The 22,835-nt window shown below is 38.8% G+C and overlaps 1 protein-coding gene across 3 annotated transcripts in view; it reads left to right on the top strand.

Moving 5' to 3' along the window:
- The window catches only part of BBOX1 (gamma-butyrobetaine hydroxylase 1), a 78,185-nt gene that overhangs the window by 17,470 nt on the left and 37,880 nt on the right, over positions 1–22,835 (top strand). For 2 of the 3 annotated variants that reach the window (XM_008269063.4, XM_008269060.4), the window contains exons 3-5: positions 943–1,196; positions 1,972–2,086; positions 19,948–20,146. In XM_008269063.4, coding sequence (XP_008267285.3) covers positions 978–1,196; positions 1,972–2,086; positions 19,948–20,146 — 533 coding nt within the window. In that variant the 5' untranslated portion in view covers positions 943–977. The remainder of the gene's footprint in view (positions 1–942; positions 1,197–1,971; positions 2,087–19,947; positions 20,147–22,835) is intronic. The other variant, XM_002709022.5, reaches the window with a different exon arrangement.

Raw genomic sequence — 22,835 nt, 5'->3', positions numbered from 1 at the left:
AACTGATGAAATCTTTACTTAATATATACTAAATCAATCTTCTGTATATAAAGATAATTGATAATGAATTTTGATGTGAATGGAATGGGAGAGGGAGCGGGAGATGAGAGGGGTGCGGGTGGGAGGGAAGTTATGGTGGAGAAAGCCATTGTAATCCATAAACTGTACTTTGGAAATTTATATTTACTAAATAAAAGTTTAAAAAACAAAAACAAAAAATAAATAAATAAACCCTTTTTAAAAAAATTTTAAAAAGATATATCATAAACCAACCCAAGTATCATCACATTGTACTGATTTGTATTAAGGCAAAAAGTTTCAAGTAACAAAGTTCCTTGAAGAACCTAGATAATTCATATTTATTGAGAAAATTAACTTATCTGATTAAAAAAGTATGTGCTAAACAGAAATAACATCATATTCTGAACTACAGCATCCCTCAAGATAAATACATGACATTAGTATTACCTTCACTAGAACAGGTTTCTAATTTACTCTCACAGAAGCATTTGTTTTTCAAAAGCCATATACAAGTATACATCAGTTAAAACAGCACAAGCATGATTGATGTACTTTCATTTTTTGGAGCATTTTTTTATCACTCAAAAAATTCCAGAACTTTTATGTATACATAATTGCAGAAGTTCCTATGTCATTAGTCCTCAACTTAGTATAAAAATCTTTGTGAGAAAAACAAGGAATTCTTTTCATCTGTGTCCTGACTCAGGGTTTTGTCTTCTTTACCTTTAGTCACTGTGTTTCTGTTTAGAGCATAGAGAATCCTCCCATCAGAACAAAGGTCCCAGCATTGCTAAGTCAAATGCCAGATGCTGGCCGCTAAGCAAATACCAGACGGCAGAGTCCACTTAAATGGTTCACTTGCTTAGAGGTCAAATTCGGATCTGATCTGCCTGAAATTCCTTTAACACTGATCTGTCACAGCAGGTGTCTGAGATTTGCCCTCCAAGACCAGAAGCATGTGTTGTGCCATCCAAAAGGCAGAAGCCCTGGGTGGGGCTCACTTGATGCAGATCCTTTGGCACAACCGGGAAGAGTCTCTCTACCCAGCAATATGGCTAAGGGACAACTGCCAGTGCTCTGACTGCTACCTGGATTCTGCCAAAGCACGGAAACTTCTCATCGAAGCCCTCGATGTGAACATTGGTATCAAAAGCTTAACATTTGACAGAGAAAAGGTAATTATCTCTAAATGATCTCTCTCTTCTCTTCCAGGTTAAATAAAGGGGCTACTATATAATAATGTAAATTGTGATTTTTTCATCTGGTCAAATATATACGAATGTTTATGTGTATATATTTAACACTCTTGGCAGGAGTCCTAATTGATCACTAACTTCAGTCATCATGGAAAGTTTGGGGACCACAGGTTTAGAAGAGAAAGGATGATCTTGGCTGACGCCGTGGCTCAATAGGCTAATCCTCCGCCTTGCGGCACCGGCACACCGGGTTCTAGTCCCTGTCGGGGCACCAGATTCTGTCCCGGTTGCCCCTCTTCCAGGCCAGCTCTCTGCTGTGGCCCGGGAAGGCAGTGGAGGATGGCCCAAGTCCTTGGGCCCTGCACCCCATGGGAGACCAGGAGAAGCACCTGGCTCCTGGCTTCAGATCAGCGCGGTACGCTGGCCACAGCGCGCCGGCCACAGCGGCCACTGGAGGGTGAACCAACGGCAAAAGGAAGACCTTTCTCTCTGTCTCTCTCTCTCACTGTCCACTCTGCCTGTCCAAAAAAAAGAGAGAGAGAGAGAGAGAGAGAAGGGATGATCTTGCCAGATTCTGCTTCTTGTGTGCTAATGAGAGCCTTCAGACCTCAGTTGTATCTCTATGGCTTTCAATTAAAAAAAGGAGAGAGACCATTATATTTCCTGATTATCTTAAATAGCACAACGAAAGAGAGAGCAGAAGTAAATAAAAGCATAACATACATATGGACATATCTGCTTTCTGTGTTAAAAGGTTTACATCACGTGGCCCGATGACCATTACAGCGAATTTAGTGCTGATTGGCTGAAGAAGAGATGCTTTTCCCAGCAGGCCAGAGCAAAACTCCAAAGAGAACTGTTTCTGCCAGGTAACACTGCCATGGGCTTCAATACTTCTTAAAACCCTTATAATAGGATTGCACAGCAGGAAATTTGCTCAGCAATGAGTTCAAATCCTTGTCCTTTGATTAAGTATTGTTGTAGGGGAGGAAATTTAGCTAAAGAGGTCAAAACAAAAGAAGGACAGCACACCACAGACACCATAGATGCTCCTACAAAGGAGGAGACTGGGCCAGAGATGGATGTGTCCTTCTTAGATTTCTCTTAGGCCAGAAAAAAAAAAATCAACAAATCAGGAATTCCTAACCTGCTCTCCACTGATAGAATGAAATGGTATGCATAACACTGAGTATGCATGTGAGCAGGTGTTATGTGCATGGGTATTCATACACAGGCACACTGGACTGAAGACAAGGCATAGATCTCAAGGACATCAGTGACCAGAAAATTATGCCAAAAAAGCACAATGAATGGATTCATTGGAAGAAAAGAGAAATTTATTTCTGTGCTTAAAGATAAATAACTTAAAAACGTAGAAGTTTTTTTAAAGCACAACTTTTAGGAGATAATGCCGTCACAGTGCTCAAGCAGAGGTACTGGTGAGAGGGTTACAGAGTCTCTGGTTCACCCTCTGCCTGTCCTGAAAGTTTCTTATATGAGACTATATGGGTCAAAGGCAAACTTTGTTAGCATGATAATTTTGTATTTGTTAGAATCTTGATTTCTACAAACTTCTACAAACAGTAACTAGGCAAGCTTCTCTGAACTTTCTTCTCTACCGTTCACCAAATATATCAGACTGTTATCCCTTTCAGGAAGTGAGCACCTTGTTGAATCATATAATACCCCCCCCCCCTAGGAATTCTGACTTATACACCAAGATATTTTACCTCACTCCTTTCAAATCTGTTATTCTCCAATATGTGTGATGGTTTTAAGAGCTAATTCATGACAGTTTATTGGACATGAAGATGTTCCTAACTTTTTAAAATGTCTTTATTTATTAATTTCTATTTTTTGAAAGGCAGAGAGAGTCCTATATATATATATAAATATATATATATAAATATATATATATATATATATATATAGAGAGAGAGAGAGAGAGAGAGAGAGATCTTGTATATGCTGGTTTACTCCCCAGATGCACACAACAGAATAGCCAGGACTAGATCAGACTGAGCTAGGAGCCAGGAACTAGATCCATGTCTCCCATATCTGTGACAGAGACCCTACTACTTGAGCCATCCACCTGCTACCTCCCAGGATGCACGTTAAGCTGGAATAGGAAGCAGAGCCAGGACTCACACCCAAGCACTCTGACATGGGATACACCATCCCAAGCAGCATCTTAACCACTGCACCACCCACTCCGGATGTTACTTTTTTTTTTTTTTTTTTTTTTGGACAGGCAGAGTGTACAGTGAGAGAGACAGAGAGAAAGGTCTTCCTTTTTTGCCGTTGGTTCACCCTCCGTGCTGAGGCCGGCGCATCGCGCTAATTTGAAGCCAGGAGCCAGGTGCTTCTCCTGGTCTCCCATGGGGTGCAGGGCCCAAGCACTTGGGCCATCCTCCACTGTATTCTTGGGCCACAGCAGAGAGCTGGCCTGGAAGAGGGGCAACCGGGACAGAATCCCGCGCCCCGACTGGGACTAGAACCTGGTGTGCCGGCGCCGCAAGGCGGAGGATTAGCCTATTGAGCTGCGGCACTGGCCGCTCCAGATGTTACTATAACCAGCTTCAACCACATTGCTCACTTTTTTCTGTGATTACCAATAATAGAGTATGATATTGTGACTTTCCTCTACAAGCACAGACCAGTCTTGTCAGGAATATGTTCCTCTCTTCCTTTAGTCTTATCATTCTGACAGTTGGCAATGTTTTGTTCTAGTGCTTTCTGTCTAAAGCAGGAGGAATGCATTTTCTGCCTTGTCCAGCCCTGTTGGTTGGTTGAACACAGATGGGTATGCAGGATGTTTTTCCTGACTTCCTCCAATGAGTGCTTTACTAGATTCTTCAAAGGGTCTCCAATTACACAACATAGTAGCAATTGTCTGGGTCAACTAGAAATATCATGAATGTATTGTTTTTTCGTTTATTTTAGACTTTTTCTGATACTCCAAATATTTTTACGTAACTCTGCCCTAATTTTATAATCCTGGTGGATTTTACTTTCATTTCCTTCCAGTTCTTCTTTAGATTATTTCAGGAAATAAAATCCTTCTTTTTATTATTACAGCTTAAGCTCTTAAGTATTGGAAAAAATATGTCCACCCTCTCCATTAATATTTCTTGATGAGTACAGTTTTATAGCTTAACATTTCTCAGCACTTTCAGGTAGTAGCAAAGTGGAAATGATACTACACTCAGTTAAGTAGTGGAAAAAACTGGTCACAATGACAGGCTGTAATCATGAATAGTATAAGGAGACCTGGCTGCTATTTAGACACTGGAAAATGTTTCAATGGTTTAAAATAAGATGAGATTTTTAAAATATACTCTCAAGCTGTGCTGTTGAGTAAAAGAAGAAATTAATGGGTCATTTTTGGAAGATTCGCGTTATAGCTTTTTGCCTGCAGAATTTGATACCACGTTTCACTGCCATTGCACATTTTCAAATGTTAATACTCTAGAGCATGTAAACAGAGTTACATCTGTGAAAGGCATTTGTTTGTTTGTTTGTTTGTTTATAGCTCTAGAGGCACTGTTTTCTCTTGTGCTCTTTCCTACGGGCATTTTAAAATCTGGAGTCAAGATGCAAAGCACTTTTCTTTGATATTTCCCTGGCAGGGGCCACTGAACTCAAAAATGAAAAAAAAAAAAAAAAAAACAAATAATAATCAGCCGAAAAACTCTTGTCATGGGACAGTCACAGCTGAAGGGAAAATGTGGAGAACAATCATTCCCTCATAAGTTTCTATTCAGTTGCATATATTTTGATAATTATTTTGAACCAGAAATGGTGTGAGGAAATACCAAGATAAAAAAGATATGAATTCTGTCCTCGAAGATTTATTAATCTTGAAGGGAACAACACAAGCTAAAACAAATTGAGCATAATGCATTACTTTAAGTGCCCTACAACCATGTGTAGAACATTAGTGATGACATAAAGGGAGGAATTTGAAGAGCTGAGGGAATCCTTCTCAGCAGGGAGGTGATGCTTGGGCTGGGTCTTGGAGACTCAATCAGATTGTCAGGCAAAGAAAGAAAGTCAGGAAATTCTTGATAGAGAAAAGGGCGTATAGAAAATCATTGAAGTAGCAAGTAGCAAGATGGATTTCTGAAAGCACACCTACATTAATGTTTGGTAAATTTAAATTGTTAGGTAACAAAGAAGGACAGGATCAGACCACAAAGGGGCTTACATGCACCTTTGTACTAGGCCCATAGCAAGAAAGAGTCTTCCCAAAATACAGCTTAGAATCCCATTTCATAGAGACCAGCACTGTGGCACCTGCGCACTGGCATACCATATGGACACTGGTTTGAGTACCAGCTGCTCCACTTCCAATCCAGCTCCCTGCTAATGTGCCTGGAAAAGCAGTGGAAGATGGCCCAAGTGCTTAGGCCCCTGCACCCACGTGGGAATTCTGAAAGAAGCTCCTGGCTCCTGGATTTGGAACAGCCCAGTTTCAGCTGTTGTAGCTATTTGCGGACTGAATCAGCAAATGGAAGATTCCAACCCCCCCACTCCCCCACCCCCACCCCGTAACTCTGCCTTTCAAATAAATAAAATCTCAGAAAAGAATTCATTTCATTAGTTCCCCAAGCTGATTCTCTACTTACAAAGCCAGAGAAATTAGTTCAAGGTCTTAAAATTTAAGATGATTGTTTTTAACAGTCTGCACTTTACATTTTCAAAGTTCATTCTACTTTTGATCAAATGAAGGTAATTTTTTCAAATGTCTGCAAACTTATGAGTATCCTCTCTGCTTTCTCCCTCCTCCTGTGTGCCCTCTTGGCTCTTGGTTGTATTTATTTGCCAGAGAGGATGAAGTGATCCAATCTGTGCTGTAGAAAATTTTGTCATGGCTTTGTGTGTGGGATACATCAGCATGAGGAATGCTTGGGAGCTGACTTACGAGAATGTGGCCCAGAAATGATCTTGTCAGAGACAGTGAAAGCCAAAGAAGCAGAAAGGTTGGGGGTAGAATTTCCAGTCAAAAGAAACTTACATTGACTGGTAGGACAGCAAGTTACTGGCTATGTTTTTTTTTTAACTTTCATTTAATGAATATAAATTTCCAAAGTACAGTTTATGGATTACAATGGCTTCCCCCCCATAACTTCCCTCCCACCCGCAACCCTCCCCTTTCCTGTTCCCTCTCCCCTTCCATTCACATCAAGATTCATTTTCAATTCTCCTTGTATACAGAAGATCAGTTTAGCAAACATTAAGTAAAGATTTCAACAGTTTGCACCCACATAGAATCACAAGTGAAAAATACTGTTCGAGTACTAGTTATAGCATTAAATCACAATGTAAAGCATATTAAGGACAGAGATCCTACATGAGGAGTAAGTGCACAGTGACCAGTGACTCCTGTTGTTGACTTAACAAATTGACACTCTTGTTTATGGCGTCAGTAATCACCCTAGGCTCTTGTCATGAGTTGCCAAGGCTATGGAAGCCTTTTGTGTTCACCGACTCTGATCATATTTAGACATGGTCGTAGTCGGAGTGGAAGTTCTCTCCTCCCTTCAGAGAAAGGTACCTCCTTCTTTGATAACCCATTCTTTCCACTGGGATCTCACTCGCGGAGATCTTTCATTTAGGTTTTGGTTTTTTTGTTTTTTGGTGGTGTGGTGTTGTGGTTTTTTTTGTTTTGTTTTGTTTTTTTTTGTTTTGTTTTGTTTTTTTTTTTTTGCCAGAGTGTCTTGGCTTTCCATGCCTGAAATACTCTCATGAGCTTTTCAGCTGGATCCGCATGCCTTAAGGGCTGATTCTGAGGCCAGAGTGCTGTTTAGGACATCTGCCATTCTATGAGTCTGCTGTGTATCTTGCTTCCCATGTTGGATCATTCTCTCCCTTTTTGATTCTATCAGTTAATATTTGCAGGCACTAGTCTTGTTTATGTGATCCCTTGGGCTCTTAGTCCTATCATTATGATCAATTGTGAACAGAAATTGATCACTTGGACTAATGAGATGGCATTGGTACATGCCACCTTGATGGGATTGAATTGGAATCCCCTGGTATGTTTCTAACTCTACCGTTTGGGGCAAGTCAGCTTGAGCATGTCCCGAATTGCACATCTCTTCCCACTCTTATTCCCACTCTTATATTTAACAGCGATCACTTTTCAGTTAAGTTTCAGCACTTAAGAAGAATTGTGTATTGATTACAGTATTCAACCAAAAGTATTAAGTAGAACAAACAAAAAAAAATACTAAGAGGGATAACGTATTAAGTTGTTCATCAACAGTCAGGGCAAGAGCTGATCAACATAAAAATTGACTGTTGAAGCCTAGCATAAGAATGGTTCTGAAGATCTGTATGAAAGTTTAAGGATTTACTAGAATATTAGAAATATTAAGTTTTTAATATGACATATTTCAGCTCCCATGTGATATTTTGACATAAATATATATCAATTTTTGTGATTGAAAGTTGCAAAATTCCTAATATATATGAATAGTTGACAAGACTAAAATGGGATAAATCACTATATCATATGATATTATGTAAATGAAGCTAAATATTTGTTCTTTTATAATATAATATTCAGTGCCAGAATGAACAAATCCTTGTTTTTCCAATCTTTCTCACCTGATCCTGAATTATTTTTTTAAACTTTTATTTAATGAATATAAATTTCCAAAGTACAGCTTATGGATTACAATGGCTCCCCCCTCCCCATAACGTCCCTCCCACCCGCAACCCTCCCCTTTCCCACTCCCTCTCCCCTTCCAGTCACATCAAGATTCATTTTCGTTTCTCTTTATATACAGAAGATCAGTTTAGCATACATTAAGTAAAGATTTCAACAGTTTGCTCCCACACAGAAACATAAAGTGAAAAATACTGTTTGAGTACTAGTTATAGCATTAAATCTCAATGTACAGCACACTAAGGACAAAGATCCTACATGAGGAGTAAGTGCACAGTGACTCCTGTTGTTGACTTAACAAATTGACACTCTTGTTTATGGCATCAGTAATCAACCTAGGCTCTTGTCATGAGCTGCCAAGGCTACATGTAACTTCAATAACATTTGTTCTTGAAAATCAAGAGTTAACAAGTACAATAAGAATAAAATCTTTCTTTCACAGTCTCCTCCATTTTCTCAGCAATTCAGGACTGAGGACATTGCATAGTCAAGAAAGAACATCTACTCTACATTCTGCATTTACTCTCCCTTCTTAGGGCAAAGCAGGTCTTCACTAGCTACTTCATCGGATTACAAGCCTGCCGTCTGTAGCTATAATCCCCTCTTTATTTCAAAAGAGCATGGCACAAGAAGTGAAAACTCTCAAATCATTGTCAAGGCCCACTAAGATCTACTTGTCTTGCACATGGTGAGAAAAAAATAGAGTTTCCCCTTTCTTGCAGAGAACCATGTTTACTTGAAAATGAAGATTTTATTACAGTGCAAAGAACAGAGCTGGCTTGTTGCAGAGATGTTATTTTTACACCGTCCTGTCAAAAAGCAAATATCACATGTTCTTTTTCCTTTTAATTAGCAAATATCGTGCACAATAAATATGTGTAATCCCATGTGAAATTTTACTCCCCCCTCCCCACCCCATCTAAGCTTTGCCCCACTAATTCTTGAACCCTTAGACTCCAGATGTGGGTGTCCAAGATGCAAGTCAGGGATAGAATGAGGGCATTCATTTCACATATTACTTGGAGAGTTCTTTTTTTTTTCACAGGCTGCTTTAGAATATTCCAACTATATCAGGGCTGCCAGGTCAGAATGGCTCTGAACAGCTCTGTCAAAACAAGGCCTCAGCGTAATCAAGCTGCTAGGTCACTCCCAAATGTATTCTCTTTCCAAGACAGAACTAATAAAAGTTTCTCCCTAGAGTTGTCTGGGCTTGTATGCTTATGAGCAGGTGGGAGACTAACCCAAAAGCTTCAAATGCTAAAAAAAAAAAAAAAAAAAAAAAAAAAAAAAAAAAAAAAAAAAATCCATGTTCCATTTCGCATATCATAGGTGAAGTGAACCTACTGAATGTCTGAGAAACATCTTTGGGTTTTTGGTGGAATGAATACACCTATCTCAAGTGCCTGAGAGTTTATGAATGCATGCTTTTCTTCACATCTCTTCTGTGTCCTGTTGATGGCTTTAAGTGTGGACTGATCTTTTCTGAGTTATATATTACTTATTATTCCTATTCATTTCTGCTTTGTACTTGGTAAATTCAGACGTAATAACTAAAGGGCCTAGTGTTCCTCCATAGGATAAGACTGCTCTTGTTCTGTCAATTATCCCCCGATGCGAGACCCTGGGCCTGGGAAGTACACTACAGTACTCTACAAAATTAATTTCTTATGAACTAGGCTTATCTTTTCCTGTATTCCCAGGCTCAGTTTTGTAACACTGGCAGTTAGCCTGCAAATTTAGAATTCATGAACTTAGGAAATTTTGAGGTATGAGGTTTCAAAAAGTAAAGTTAAATTATTCTATACATTGCCTTCACATTTACCAAAAGTACACATAAGGGATACTTATAGTCAGCCAGTTTTGCTAGTGCTAACACATCAGATTAACCAGACAAAAGAAGAGGATCACTGATTGAAAAATTTTCCCTCGCTTGTCACGTCCTGCTTTATTTCTTCAAGATGACAGAATATAAAACTACATAATTTTAAAGCAGCAGATACCTACACCATATATAAGTTTCTTCTTAAAACCCTAGACTAAACTTTCAAATGTACCCATGGAATAGCTATGGGTTACCCAGAAAGTAAACAAAATGGTTTGTTAAAATTCTGATGTTGCAATTTGTACATTTTGTCAATGTGTCTACTTTCTAGCTGAATAAGTTAGGTAAGTAATGCTTGAACTCTACTCCATTCAGAGAGTTCTCTAACTTAAGTATTTTATTTTTCTAAAAAATCTGTATTTTTCTCAATCTATAACTTCTCTTTTAATCAAAAAGGCAATATAGCACTGAAATTGCTAGATCCATGAGAAGCTCAAGTTTTTATGCTCCCCAATCTTTGTGTTATAAGGATAATAGCACCTACCTACTTGGATGTCTATTTTCTTGAATAATACAGTGTTGGTGAAGGGCAGTGTCACACTTTACATAATAACTCATTTCATCTTGATCATGTTCCCTTGAAAGCTGTAATGAGAAATTATTGACGGCAGCCTCAAGAGGTTCTTTAACATTGAACATTGTATCAGATTTTTTAAATGTGGTGTTCTAATATTGAAATTTCTTTCTTTTTTTTACTCCATTGACTCTCACATTTCCAAGTTCATTCTCTGGTAGCACAAAGAAAACTGACCATCAGTAAGTTATAATGGAGAAAGAGTGCATAGGTTGTCACTCTGGTCAGTTACCTGGAGCCTTTTAGCATCTCAGGTCAGAATCAGTGAAATACATGGGCTACCTGTTCATATCCATCTGCACAGTTTTGCAGGGTAATCTCCGTGATGGCCATGATCATCTCTCCTCCTCCTGGCTATCAAGTCTTACTGCTTTCAGGACAGTCCAAAGTCTGCAGTGAGGCTTTCCAACCATTCCACGGTCTGATGCCCTTTCCACAAACAGGTGGACTCCTACTTCGCCCAAACTCTGCCTGCTTCACCTACCCATTGTACAAGGTCTTCTCACATCCCAATGAAGCTCTTTATCAAAGATTCCAACCTGTATTTATATGTATACCTAAGCCAAATCACACAAAAAAATGGTAAACTCGAGAATTAGAAATAATTTCACCAGTAACACCAAACTCAAGGTTGCAGCTTAGTAATTGAAGTATAAACAATTTTCAAAGAGTTCGTTAGAAAATTTTAGAAAAAAATAATGAAAGTTGCAGTATTTCAAGAAAGCGCTTCACCCATGAAGCAAGTTAGTGTTATGACAGGAGCATAGGCCTTGGAGTAAGCAGAGTTGGCTTTGATGTTCTGCTCTGTGAACTTAACTTAGTTTCATAAATAATCTGAGCCTTACTTTTTCCACATGTAAAAGAAGCAATGCCAGAGCCAGCACTGTGGCACAGCAGGATAAGCTGCCACCTCTCGTGCCAGCATCCCATATGGGCACCAGTTAAGGTCCCAGGTGCTCTACTGCCAATCTAGCTCCCTGCTAATATGCATAGGAAAGCAGCAGAGGACAGCCCAAGTCCTTGGGACCCTGCACGCACAGGGGAGACCTGGAGGAAGCTCCTGCTTCGGCCTGGCCCAGCCCTTGGTCATTGCAACCATCTGGGGCGTGAACCAGCAGGTAGAAGACTCTCTCTCTCTCTCTCCTCTCTAAAAAAAAAAAAAAGAGAGAGAGAGAGAGAGAGAGAAAGGAACAAAACAAAACAAACAAAAAAAAGGCAATGCCCATCAGCTTTGGGACATGAAGAATAGTAGTGAACTGTTAAACACCACGGTTAGTACACTGTGTGACACACCGTGGCTCCTGAGAGTGTGTGAGATGCCTTCCCTCACCCCTTTTCTTCCTAGTTACAGAGCCACGAACATAAGAACAGAGGCACAGTCAAGAGTATTTGGTTAAAGACAAAAGAGAGGACAACAAAAGTGCCATAATAATATCATGTGCTTGAGCTACCCTCATATGAAAAATAATTGTATTATTTTCTTGAGGAAAAAACACACAAGAGTGACTCGAAGGTGACCTATTGCAATGAAAGGATTTTAGTCCTTGGTTTCATTCCTGGCCAAAATTTACTGAGCTGGCACATAGTTGAATTGAATAGAATTAAAGAAGGCAGTGAAAAGACTGGTCCATTACAAGCCATATTCTAATAAAGGATGTAGAAATATTCAATGAAGCTGAAGGACTAGAAAACTTGAGAGACTGCAGCCATGCTATCAATTAAGTAATTAAGGATGGCCAGAGATGAAAATATCAGCAATTGGGCTAAGTGTCTGGTGCAGCAGTTAAGACATAACTTGGAAAACCCCACCACACCTGATATCAGAGTGCTTGTGTTCAGGTGCCTGTTCCACTGCAGATTCCAGCTTTCTGATAATGCATATTATGGGATGCAGTAGATATTGGCTCAAGTACTTAGGTCTCTGTCATCCATGTTGGAGACCTGACTTCAACTTCTCTCAGTGCTGCCCATTGTGGACATTTGGGAAGTGAACTGGTGGGTGAAAGTTCGTTCTCTTTCTCTCCCTCCCTTTAAAATAAATGAAAATAAATAAATAAAAATTTTTAAGGTCAGAAGTCATCATACGTGTCATATATGTGCTAAATTTTTAGAAATGAAGAATTCTGGACCCAAACTAGGTACAGTTCATGACCATATAACAATACATACACTCAATAAGAGAAAAAGGACAGAAGAATCTAGGAAAGCAATACAACCACACAAAGAGGAAGTACAGGGTCTCTAAGACCTAACATCCAAAGGGCATAATGGAAGTTTCTAACCAAGAATAAATTGATAAAGTAAATGATGTACAACCAAAAAAAGGATTAATTAAGTGATTGGCTTGGAGCAATAAGAAAACCAATGAAGAAAATCAGAGGAAAGATTCTTGATGTTTACTATCCTTTTTAAACCCAACAACAGCTCCACAGAGGCAGACTTATTATTATAACCACTGTATACATTTTCAAAATGAGATTGATATAAATTAATAATTATTCCATAACTAAAAAGACAAGAATGGAGTCAAGCTATGGCTGAAGAACATCTTCCCTATTTTATTACTTTCCGTTTCCTCTTCTGTATGTTCTTAGCAATTTGTGTGAGTTCCTCACTTTGTCAATACAATTATTGCACTTAATGGTTATTGTATGTATATTTGACTCTCTTCCTCACAGTAAAATATACTTATTGAACATCTACTAAGCATTGTACATTTATTCTCTCATTGTCCTTGATGAGTATGTGCTTTGTACCAGGTATTATTCCAGGAACTTACGATATGGTGGTAAATACAACACAGATGCTTAGGAGTTTACATTTTGATATGGAAAGAGACCAATAAATTTACAAATGCATCTAGAATACTTAAAGTTGAGATACAGACAGAAACAAAGATGGATGGAGGTAGTGGTAGGAATATATTTGGAGTCCTATTTTTTCACTGAAAGAAGCAGCAAAGTTGTCAGCTTCATACTAAGGAGGAGGAGGAAGTATGGGAGGTTTAAGGAAAAAGAATGTGACAAACAGTGAGCTAGAGAAGTATGACAAATAGTTAACCAGTGATCAGTGGTAGTGAAACAAGGTGTGTCAGTCTAGCATGTTCCCCACCAGCCACATTCAGCTACTCTAATTTGTGCAGATTTAACCAAACAGCCGGCCCACTATACATTAAATTATTTAATATAGTCTCACTAAAATTTCATAATACTAGTTTATTTTCATCCTGTATTTTCCCAAGGAAGAAGCTAAACATAGAATTTCTCATTTTATAAAGATTATGCAGAGGGGAAGTATTAAAATGTAGGTTTGAGTCCAAATCTGTCACCTTCAAACTTTGACACAACGTCCCTATTGGAGGAGGCCTATAACCTCACCTCTAGATGAGCTGGTAAGTTCTCAGTGAAATAGCTTCAGGAATGAAATGCATAGCACCAGAGGAGAAAACTTGGCTAACAGGCAAATCGTACATGTTCTAACTGACTACCAAAACAGGCTGAGTATATATGATCTGCCTCAACAAAACTATGGTAGTGAGCACACTAAGCAGCCATGGGCTAGACCACTCCTATAGTATTATGTCGGATTCAATACACCAACACCACCTTATAGCATCTGCATCCTGAAATATAATATCAACAGGAGAACAGAGAAGGCACTGGAGGTTTTGCTACCCATAAAATGAAGCAATACAAAGAACAAAAGGCTGCATAGCTGATGCCTCTTGCGTTCTAACCTCAGTAACTTTGAGGTCCTCAAGAAGCTCAGAAAGTCTGTCCTTTAATGATCCCTCCTGGGTTGTGCTCATCTCACAGGATTTTTGGCTTAAACAGCTTCTATTCAACTTTGCCACATCTAAAAGTGTTCCCCATACCACTACCAATGATTGTGTACCACTGTTATACTCCCCATTTGTTCCCTTGATGGTACTTGCCATAATTTTTAATGTATTTATGTACCAGCTTCATTGTTTATGCATATTTTTCTTCCAACAAGGGCCGTTGTCACAGCTATCTTTGTTCAGGAATGTGATCTCAGCAAAGCTTCTAACAAATACATGTTGAATAAGCGAAAAGTTTCAGCGTATGTAATGTAATGAGCACTGTGACCGAGGGATGTACCACTGAGAACAAAGACATCTACCACTCTTGGCTGATCCGGAAGGTTTGCTGAAGGAGGACATTGCAGAGGCTCTTCTGGTGATCCAAAACAGCTGTTCAGCTCTCATCCCACACATGCCAGGCTTCCTGTTGCAAGATTACCAATCTCCCTTTCTGCCTGAGGAAACTTGCTTGGCCAGCACACAAGGAAAGCTAGAAAAACACAGGTGTGGATCTCCAAAGGAGTAGCTAGCAATCTATGAGGTCTAGGTGTAGGCAACCTGTGCACCTTAGCTTCCTTATTCTGAAGTTTGACACCTCACCAGCATATTCTACAGTGATCTATCAGTCTGCAGGTACCAAGCCCCAGTTTCCAAAAGTGGGAATCTGTCCCTTAAAACACCTTCCAGAGATTTTCTCCCCAGTCCTGCTTCTCTGTCTCCTGTTAGTGCCCCCAAGGATGCCCCTGTAACAAATTTCTTGCATTGAAGTATTCATCTCAGAGAGATCTCAACAGAGAACAAGTGAGCAGAATCTTGAAAAAGATGAAATTCCCTGGACAAGAAGTAAAGAACATCCAAAGAAGGCAAGATTTTCCCAGTGCAGAAGAAGAAAATCAGAACTCCATTTTCCTCAGGCACCTGTCCTCTACTGGGGTTAAATTTTGTTTTGATGGACCCTACGGAAGATATTTATTGGGAAAGTTGTTAAGAGAATGGCTGATCCCCTGCACACTAGAAAAGCTATTTCTAAGCCAAGAACTCTGTTTAGTGCAGGTGGACAGAAGGTCCTAAACTTGAAATAACACATTGCAACCCAGTATGCTGTACTCATTAATCTTTAACTGAAGAACTTCTTTGTGTCTTTCCCTTTTTTTTGAAATATAGCTCAGGATCCAGGAATGCAAAGCTTAACCTTGAAAAGAGAACCTTGTACAAATGGTGCCTTGAATGCCAGCATGTAGTCTGTTCATAAATTTTATGATGTGTGAAGTACATGTTCAAGGAAGTATTTATTAGTAAGGCCCTAAGTTAAATTAGGAAGGGTGGTTCATACCTTACATATTCCGTCATTTTCCATGCTGTTTATGTTTCTAGACCCAAGTGTGCAACTTAAATTTGTTTTTAATGTATACTCCTGACAAATGATGGACTTTAGTCAATTGTATTCTTCCTTTGGTTCTCTGATGCTTACGTTTTGCAGATGGAATAGGAATATGCTTTTAAATTAGACTCTGGATGCTGAACTTTAATATTCTGTGCAGACATTGCAGAATGATTTTCCTGTTACATTTCATGAAATGTAATATTATCTTCTAAACATTAGGGTATTTTACATTCAGCACATTATGATGAATTTAGAAGGTTGTTAGTGACAGTGTCATCTCTGAAACTCATACTTAGCGTGATCAAGTATGTAAGTAGCTCCTATTCTGTCACAGGTTTTGTGGTGCTCTTGGTGTCTGAATTCTGCAAGGCTGTGGGTATGGCACTGCACAGTAAGTGCTGTGGTTGAAAACTAACAAATTCTACAGAACTTAAAAGTCATTGTAACCATACCCTGAAAGCAAAAAATATGGTATCTATCTTATTGACATACTCATACCTCGCTTCATACTGGAGTCTCTTTGTGCAGATATGGTTAATTTTACACATTTGAAGAGTAAAATATTTGGTAAAAGAATTTATATTTTTACATATTTTAAAGGCATATATATTTATTTGAGAGGTGGGGGAAGAGAGGGAATGAATGCCAACCATATTATGGTTCATTCACCAAACACCTGCGATGGAAGATCTGGGCTGATCTGAAGCTAGAAGCTCGGAACTCAGTCCAGGTCTCCCATGTAGTTGGCAGGAATCCAATCACTTGAGCCATGTTTCCTACCTCTCAGACTCTGTATTAGCAGGAAACTGAATTCAGGAACCTGAGCGAGGTATTGAGCCCAGGTACTCTGGTGTGGAACATCGGCACCTTAACAACTAGACTAAACACTTTCCCCTTTCTATGTTTTAAAAACAAAGACTTGTGTGTGTGTGTGTGTGTGTGTTTTACAATGTATATGTATTGTTCCATTATGTGAAAAATCAGTAATATAGAAACAAAAATTCATTAAAACTATGAAAGCATGTAGCATGCACCATGACAGCCTTCTTGAATTCAGAAAGCAATAAAAATATAAACCCAAAGTTCTAAAAACAATCACATTTTAGGGAACTTTGAAAAATCTCTATGTATTACATCTCCCTGCCACAAGTTACTAACTCTTTAGAAGGTAATAATGGCTGTAAATAAAACCAAAATGGTGTAGGTCTTGGAAATACACTGATAGCAATTAAAGAAGAGAAGCTAGATGAATATGCAAAGCTTTGGCTTGTTTTGCAAAAGGTGACTAGCAATGTTTTTGTTGCAATGTTGTGCAACAAGTCCTATTTCTAATGTTTTCTCTGTATTTAATATCCTGACAAGAAGCCAAGTTTTATCTTTAAACAACCATTCTTTAGCAAGCTCAGACAAAGTGTTCCTAGTTGTAACTTGCCTTGCTTTCTTTATCTAATAGACCTCCTTTATAAGGAACAACATAAACTATAGACATCCAGATGTAGGACATAAAAATATCTATGATGATAGCATTTCAAGGCATCAAATGTTTATTTTATAGTAGTTGTTAAAATGATAGACTTCGGAATCAGTCTCTTGAATTGGACTGACATGCTCTGTAAATCATTAACTGAACAACTTGGACTTCTGCTCCCTTCTCTACAATACTGAAAGAATCTATCCCATATATTTGTTGTGGAAGGTAACAGAACTAAAGTGTGGAAAGCGTCTAGTATTTTGCCTGATGCCTAGAGAATACTCAGCATGTAATAGTTATTGTTAATATTACAGGTCTACCATGTATCAAGCATTCTGCTAGACTTCTTGCACAACTTTATTGCATGGTCACAAATCATCACAGTGACAGAAAACTAGAATCCTCAGCTAAAGTTTAAGCAACGTCTTTGTTCAATGAGAACTAATGATTGGAAATGTTAAAACTAACACAAGAGTGGAAGAAGAGTCTCTAATGTCACATCCACCTCTGATACCCAGGGGGGCCTGATTTGTATTCGAGGCAAAATGAGCTTAAAGATGTTCAATATTTAGGTTTCTGTATAGAGCCCACTTAGGTGTAAACTTTGGCAAGAAAAGATGGTGATTTAGTATTTATGTGCTTAATGCTGATATTTTGCCCAGGAAATTTTTCTCCTAACTGGAATCTCAGTGACCTTTCTAGTCAGGCAGCAAATATGCAATATTTGTGGTATTTATCACCCTCTTTTTGCAGACCTTTTTGATTGGTATCAGATACAATCTGGAGACTCAAAATGTAATAAGTAAATGGGAGTGGCAAAGCAAACAGGCACATTATTCAATATTCAAAACAATGCCAAGCTGATTGCCTCTTTGAAAATCTCTTTCATGTAAAACTAATCCTATTAGATTATAAAAGATTGTTGAGGCATGAGGGAACTTTGTGCATATAACAGAGTATTGAAACATTAGAGCAATATCACTAGATGGGAATCAGAGCAGATCCTCTGGTATTCTGACCACAACTCAATAGCAATCATAATGTTTTGATTGTTAGTTTCCATGTCCGATTCTCCTATACACTATGAACCACTTAAAACCTACTACTTAACACAGTGCCTTGTGACATGCTAAAATATTAGGCTTATTGAAATTACAAGCCAGCAAATGACTATTACATAGTTAAAATGATCAAGAAAGTCCAAGAACCTGTATATAAATCTTAACAAATCAATATCCTTAAATCTTTACACTTCATTATCTGTTATTGCTTTAACAAATTTGCCACGGTCTAAGCAGCATGGACCACGTGCTGACCTGCTTCTTTGCAGAGGTGACTTGATTAATATTAAATGCTAAGATTTTCTCAAATACAAGAAGGATTTGAAAAGCAATGCTTAAAAGAAAAAAAGAAGGCAGCATACATTATAGTTTTTCTTATTAGTCCCATTGAGAGAAGAATTACAGAAATTAGGATCCTATGGCTAGATATCAGTTCAGCTCCTTGAGAAGATACAATTAAGTCTCCTGAGCCTGTACAATATGCTTGCTACTAAAGATATTAATATAGGCTAGCAAAGTAATGCAGCTGCTAGGGAGGCCAAATTTACAGTTGGTAATTTAGACCTTGGAAATTCTGGCTCATTATGTAAGCTGTTATGATTAATAACCCAGAAATGTTGGCAGTGTATGTAGTTATAGCCTAATTTGGTCTTCCTACATACACACATCCACTCACTTCTGCAAATGTCTTTGTGCAACAAATAGCCAGTAGGCGAGAAGTGGCTCCCTATACCTACTTGTATCTTTTCAATACCTTAGCCACTATCTCACACCTAAAAAATTCTTATGTGCACAGAAAACTGCTATCCTGGCATCAAAGAGGGAGAGACTTCCAGCCAACAACTACTACAAGAGTCACTGATCCTTTCTTCACTCTTGAATTGAGGGCTTTGAGATTTTTTTTCTCCATGACATGCTATGTTCCGCAGTTCAAAAAGTAAAGCACGTTCAGGATGATATTTAAATCATAAGTTCTCATTCTGTCACTTGTTAGGGGAGTTTTGATTTCCTAAGGCAAATTTCTTCCCAAGGAAGAAATCAACTACATTAGCTAAAGTCAGGTCTTTCCTAAACGCAGTTCTTAATACATGAGTTGTTTCCCTTAGCAAAATGATATTTTTTCTGTGTTGCACTTCTTTTTGGAGAGCCTGGTTTGCAAGCCAGTTATTTTTTACATTTGCTTACCTTTCTGTGTTTTCAAGTAAACATTTTTAAGAGGAATAAAATAATTAGAAATGAGAAATCTAAAGGTGTTTCACCATATCTCCCATAGCACTGCTACTAAAGGGTCTATTCTTCACAGGAATATTCTGCAATTTCTTTCCCATGGGCAGCTGTTGCTGACTCCAAAGGATGTCTTCATTCCAAGAACACATCTTATCAGGTGAAATAAGAAATAAGGAGTTGTGCCTACCCTGGCAAACAACATCAGACCCGCCAATCCAAATAGGCATATGATGTGCTAGTCCGCCATATGATTTTATCATCTATTTCGAATTAAGCAATGTAACTTGTCTGTTGACACATGCAATATCTCAGAGTTATTTTGAAGTGGTATTAAGGCAGAAAAGTACTGACAACATACAGACCAAGAGCAATCCATAAACTAAACAACATTCCCTCAGCAAATAGGGTATACTGAATACCTGTTAAGAGCCAGGCCCAGTTGAACTTTTGGAAGAACTCATATATAATAGACCAGCACAGCTCCAAGAAAGGTCTGGTGACTAGGGCATTCCTAATATGTCTAATATTTAGTAAACTCTGTGATCAATCTTTAATAACTCTAAGGAACTAGTTCTTTCTCTGAGGTGTATAAAAATAAGTCATTCATCTGGTTTCTTCATTTTCTTAATTTGCAGAATGTCAGTACTGGGGCTCAGAGCTCCAGCTACCTACCCTGGATTTTGATGATGTTTTAAAGTCTGATGAACATGCATACAAGTGGCTGGCCACCCTCAAGAAAGTAGGCATAGTGCGACTCACAGGAGCATCTGACAAGCGAGGAGAAATCGTAAAACTTGGGAAAAGGATTGGTTTCCTCTATCTCACATTTTATGGGTGAGTCACAAAATGTTTTGTTTTCTTCCTTCACAAGGAACATTTCACATATTTCCCAGAGGGGGTAACTCCTCTGATGAAAGATACAGAAATTTCCATAATGTTTTAAGCAGGAAATCAAATGGAAAGGTGAGTTTAAGAATAGTAGTTCTCTGGGCCAGCGCTGTGGCTCACTTGGTTAATCCTCCACCTGCGGCGCCAGCATCCCATATGAACGCCGGGTTCTAGTCCCGGTTGCTCCTCTTCTAGTCCAGCTCTCTGCTGTGGCGTGGGAGGGCAGTGCAGGATGGCCCGGGTGCTTGGGCTCCTGCACCCGCATGGGAGACCCGGAAGAAGCACCTGGCTCCTGGCTTTGGATCCACGCAGCTCCAGCCATAGTGGCCATTTGGGGAGTGAACCGATGGAAGGAAGACTTTTCTCTCTGTCTCTCTTTCTCACTGTCTATAAATCTGCATGTCAAATTAAAAAAATTTTAAAAAAGAATAGTAGTTTTCTGAAAATGACCAGAACTTGTGAAAAACTAAAAGCTGAAAGACATCAGGCACCAGAGACATCAGGCTACTTATAAGTGGTACATTAGTCTTCTCAAACTACCATAATACAACACCAGAGACTGGGTGACTTAGCAGAAATTTGTTTTCTCACACAGTTCTGGAAGCTAGACATCTAAAATCAAGGTGCCAGTAGGGTTGGTTTGTGGTGAGACTTTTTTGTTGTTGCAGATGACTGTCTTTTTGCTATATCTCCACGTGGCCTTTCCTGTGTGTGTAGCACGCTCCTGCTGCCTCTTCCTCTTCGTAAATGGACACTAGACCTTCTGGGCTTGGATCTCACTCTTATAACATCCTTTAACCTTAATTACCTCCATAAAGACCCTACTTGCAATTATTTTGGAGGTTAGGGCTTCAACACATGAATTTGAAGAAATACAGTTCAGCCTATAACTGGTGGGATGAAAGGCTATGTTTCTCCAAGACTTTTAGAAAATATTTAACTTTATAAATGTTAAGGATTGTTAAGGTTTTACCTCCCAAGAGTTGGCACAAAATAAAGTTAGATCCTGGGGAATTGAAACCAGTCACCAGACATATAAAGTTAAACCATGCTTTAATAAGTAACAGGAAATAAAATTAATTTTAATTTTGGAAGAAGAAGCTGTTTTCATAAGAATTTCCTCGGAAGTAGCATTAATTATGGATAGTGAAACACTAACAACAGGAAACACTTATCTGGAGGTGGGGTATAACTGTATTTCTAATTTTAAGGTAAGCCCCTCATGCAAGATGGATGCAATTATTCTTGGGCTCCTAGAGCAGAGAGCATTGGCAGTAAAAGGGACCTTCAGATTCCAAAGGTTGCAAACTGGTAGCACACAGGCTGGATTCAGATGTGTTTATGTTGGCCCACATGATGCTAAAAGAAAATAGTGGCAGATTTTACATTAAATATGAATTTAACTTTCCTTGAAAAGTCTAGTCCAGCACCAACGGTGCCTAAATCTCTACATGCCAACAATCTGCTGGACATAATAAAGACTGCCCCTTGAAGAAAGCATGGGCTCATTCTCCAGTTTACAGAATTCCTCCCTCCACCCCAGTCCTGAAAGGACCTGCTAGCCTTTGAGCTTTCCACCCCAATTTAGAGTAAGACTTTGGTGTAGACTGACAAAGGATCCAAAATATTCAACTACTGGCCGTCAATGACTTGAGCATATTTATTCATGGAAGACTCCACCATATTTAGATTTGGACAACCCAATCCCCACCCCACCCCATGCCAAGAACTTTATTTTACCATTAGCATATTTGCATTGTATAAAATTTGTGTGCGCCTCCATCTACAAGGATTTGAGCTGCCTTAGGCATTATGGCAATAAAAGAAAAAGGGGAGAAAAAATTCTTTAAATAATTAGGAGCCTCAACTCTGTTGTTTGCTCTTTATTTATCACAAGGTCTCTGTGAAATATTATCCTCCAGTTGATTGATAAGGAATCTGAAAATCAAAGAATTAACTTATAACCTCAGTTCCCACAGGAACCAAAGTATGAATGCAGTCTGTCCTCTCCATTGGCCTTCTATTCTACCTCACCATCAAGAAAGTGAAAGCAAGTGGGTTGCAGGCACTGTAGTTAAACAAAACACTTCAGAATACATCTAAGTTGTTTATTTTCAAATAACAAACTTTTTGCATCTTTTCCAACTTATTTCACAATTTTATAACAGTGACCAAAGCTGGGGGCTTTTGTTGGAGTTCCCTTACTCTCCCCACCCACCCATCAACCTAAGGGTCAGAGTCTTAGTCCTGATTTATTATTTTCTTTTTTTTTTTTTTTTGTCTTATAGTAGGACTTAATTATTTGGCCACTGATCTAATGTTGTGAAATATATTGGAGTAAATAAATATATTGGAATAAATACAACAGATATTTATATCTGTTGTCAAAACAAATCAACCCTTCTGCTACTCTTCCTTCTCCCTCTAAGACCTTGCTGTCTAACCACATTGGCTGAAGCTACTCCATTTCACCTTCCTCAGATGATCATATTTTCTCATCTCTCTAAAACAATACGCATGCCAAGAAATACCTTTCTTGCCATCTGCCCCTACTTCTACCACTGATTTCCAAAATCTCTCTAAATATTTGGAGGGAGGGGGCCAACTTTTAAATTCTCTGCTTTAAGAACTTAAA

Source organism: Oryctolagus cuniculus, chromosome 1, assembly GCF_964237555.1.
Source record: "Oryctolagus cuniculus chromosome 1, mOryCun1.1, whole genome shotgun sequence".
NCBI classification, from domain to species: domain Eukaryota; kingdom Metazoa; phylum Chordata; class Mammalia; order Lagomorpha; family Leporidae; genus Oryctolagus; species Oryctolagus cuniculus.
This window is presented reverse-complemented; position numbering and strand designations above follow the sequence as displayed.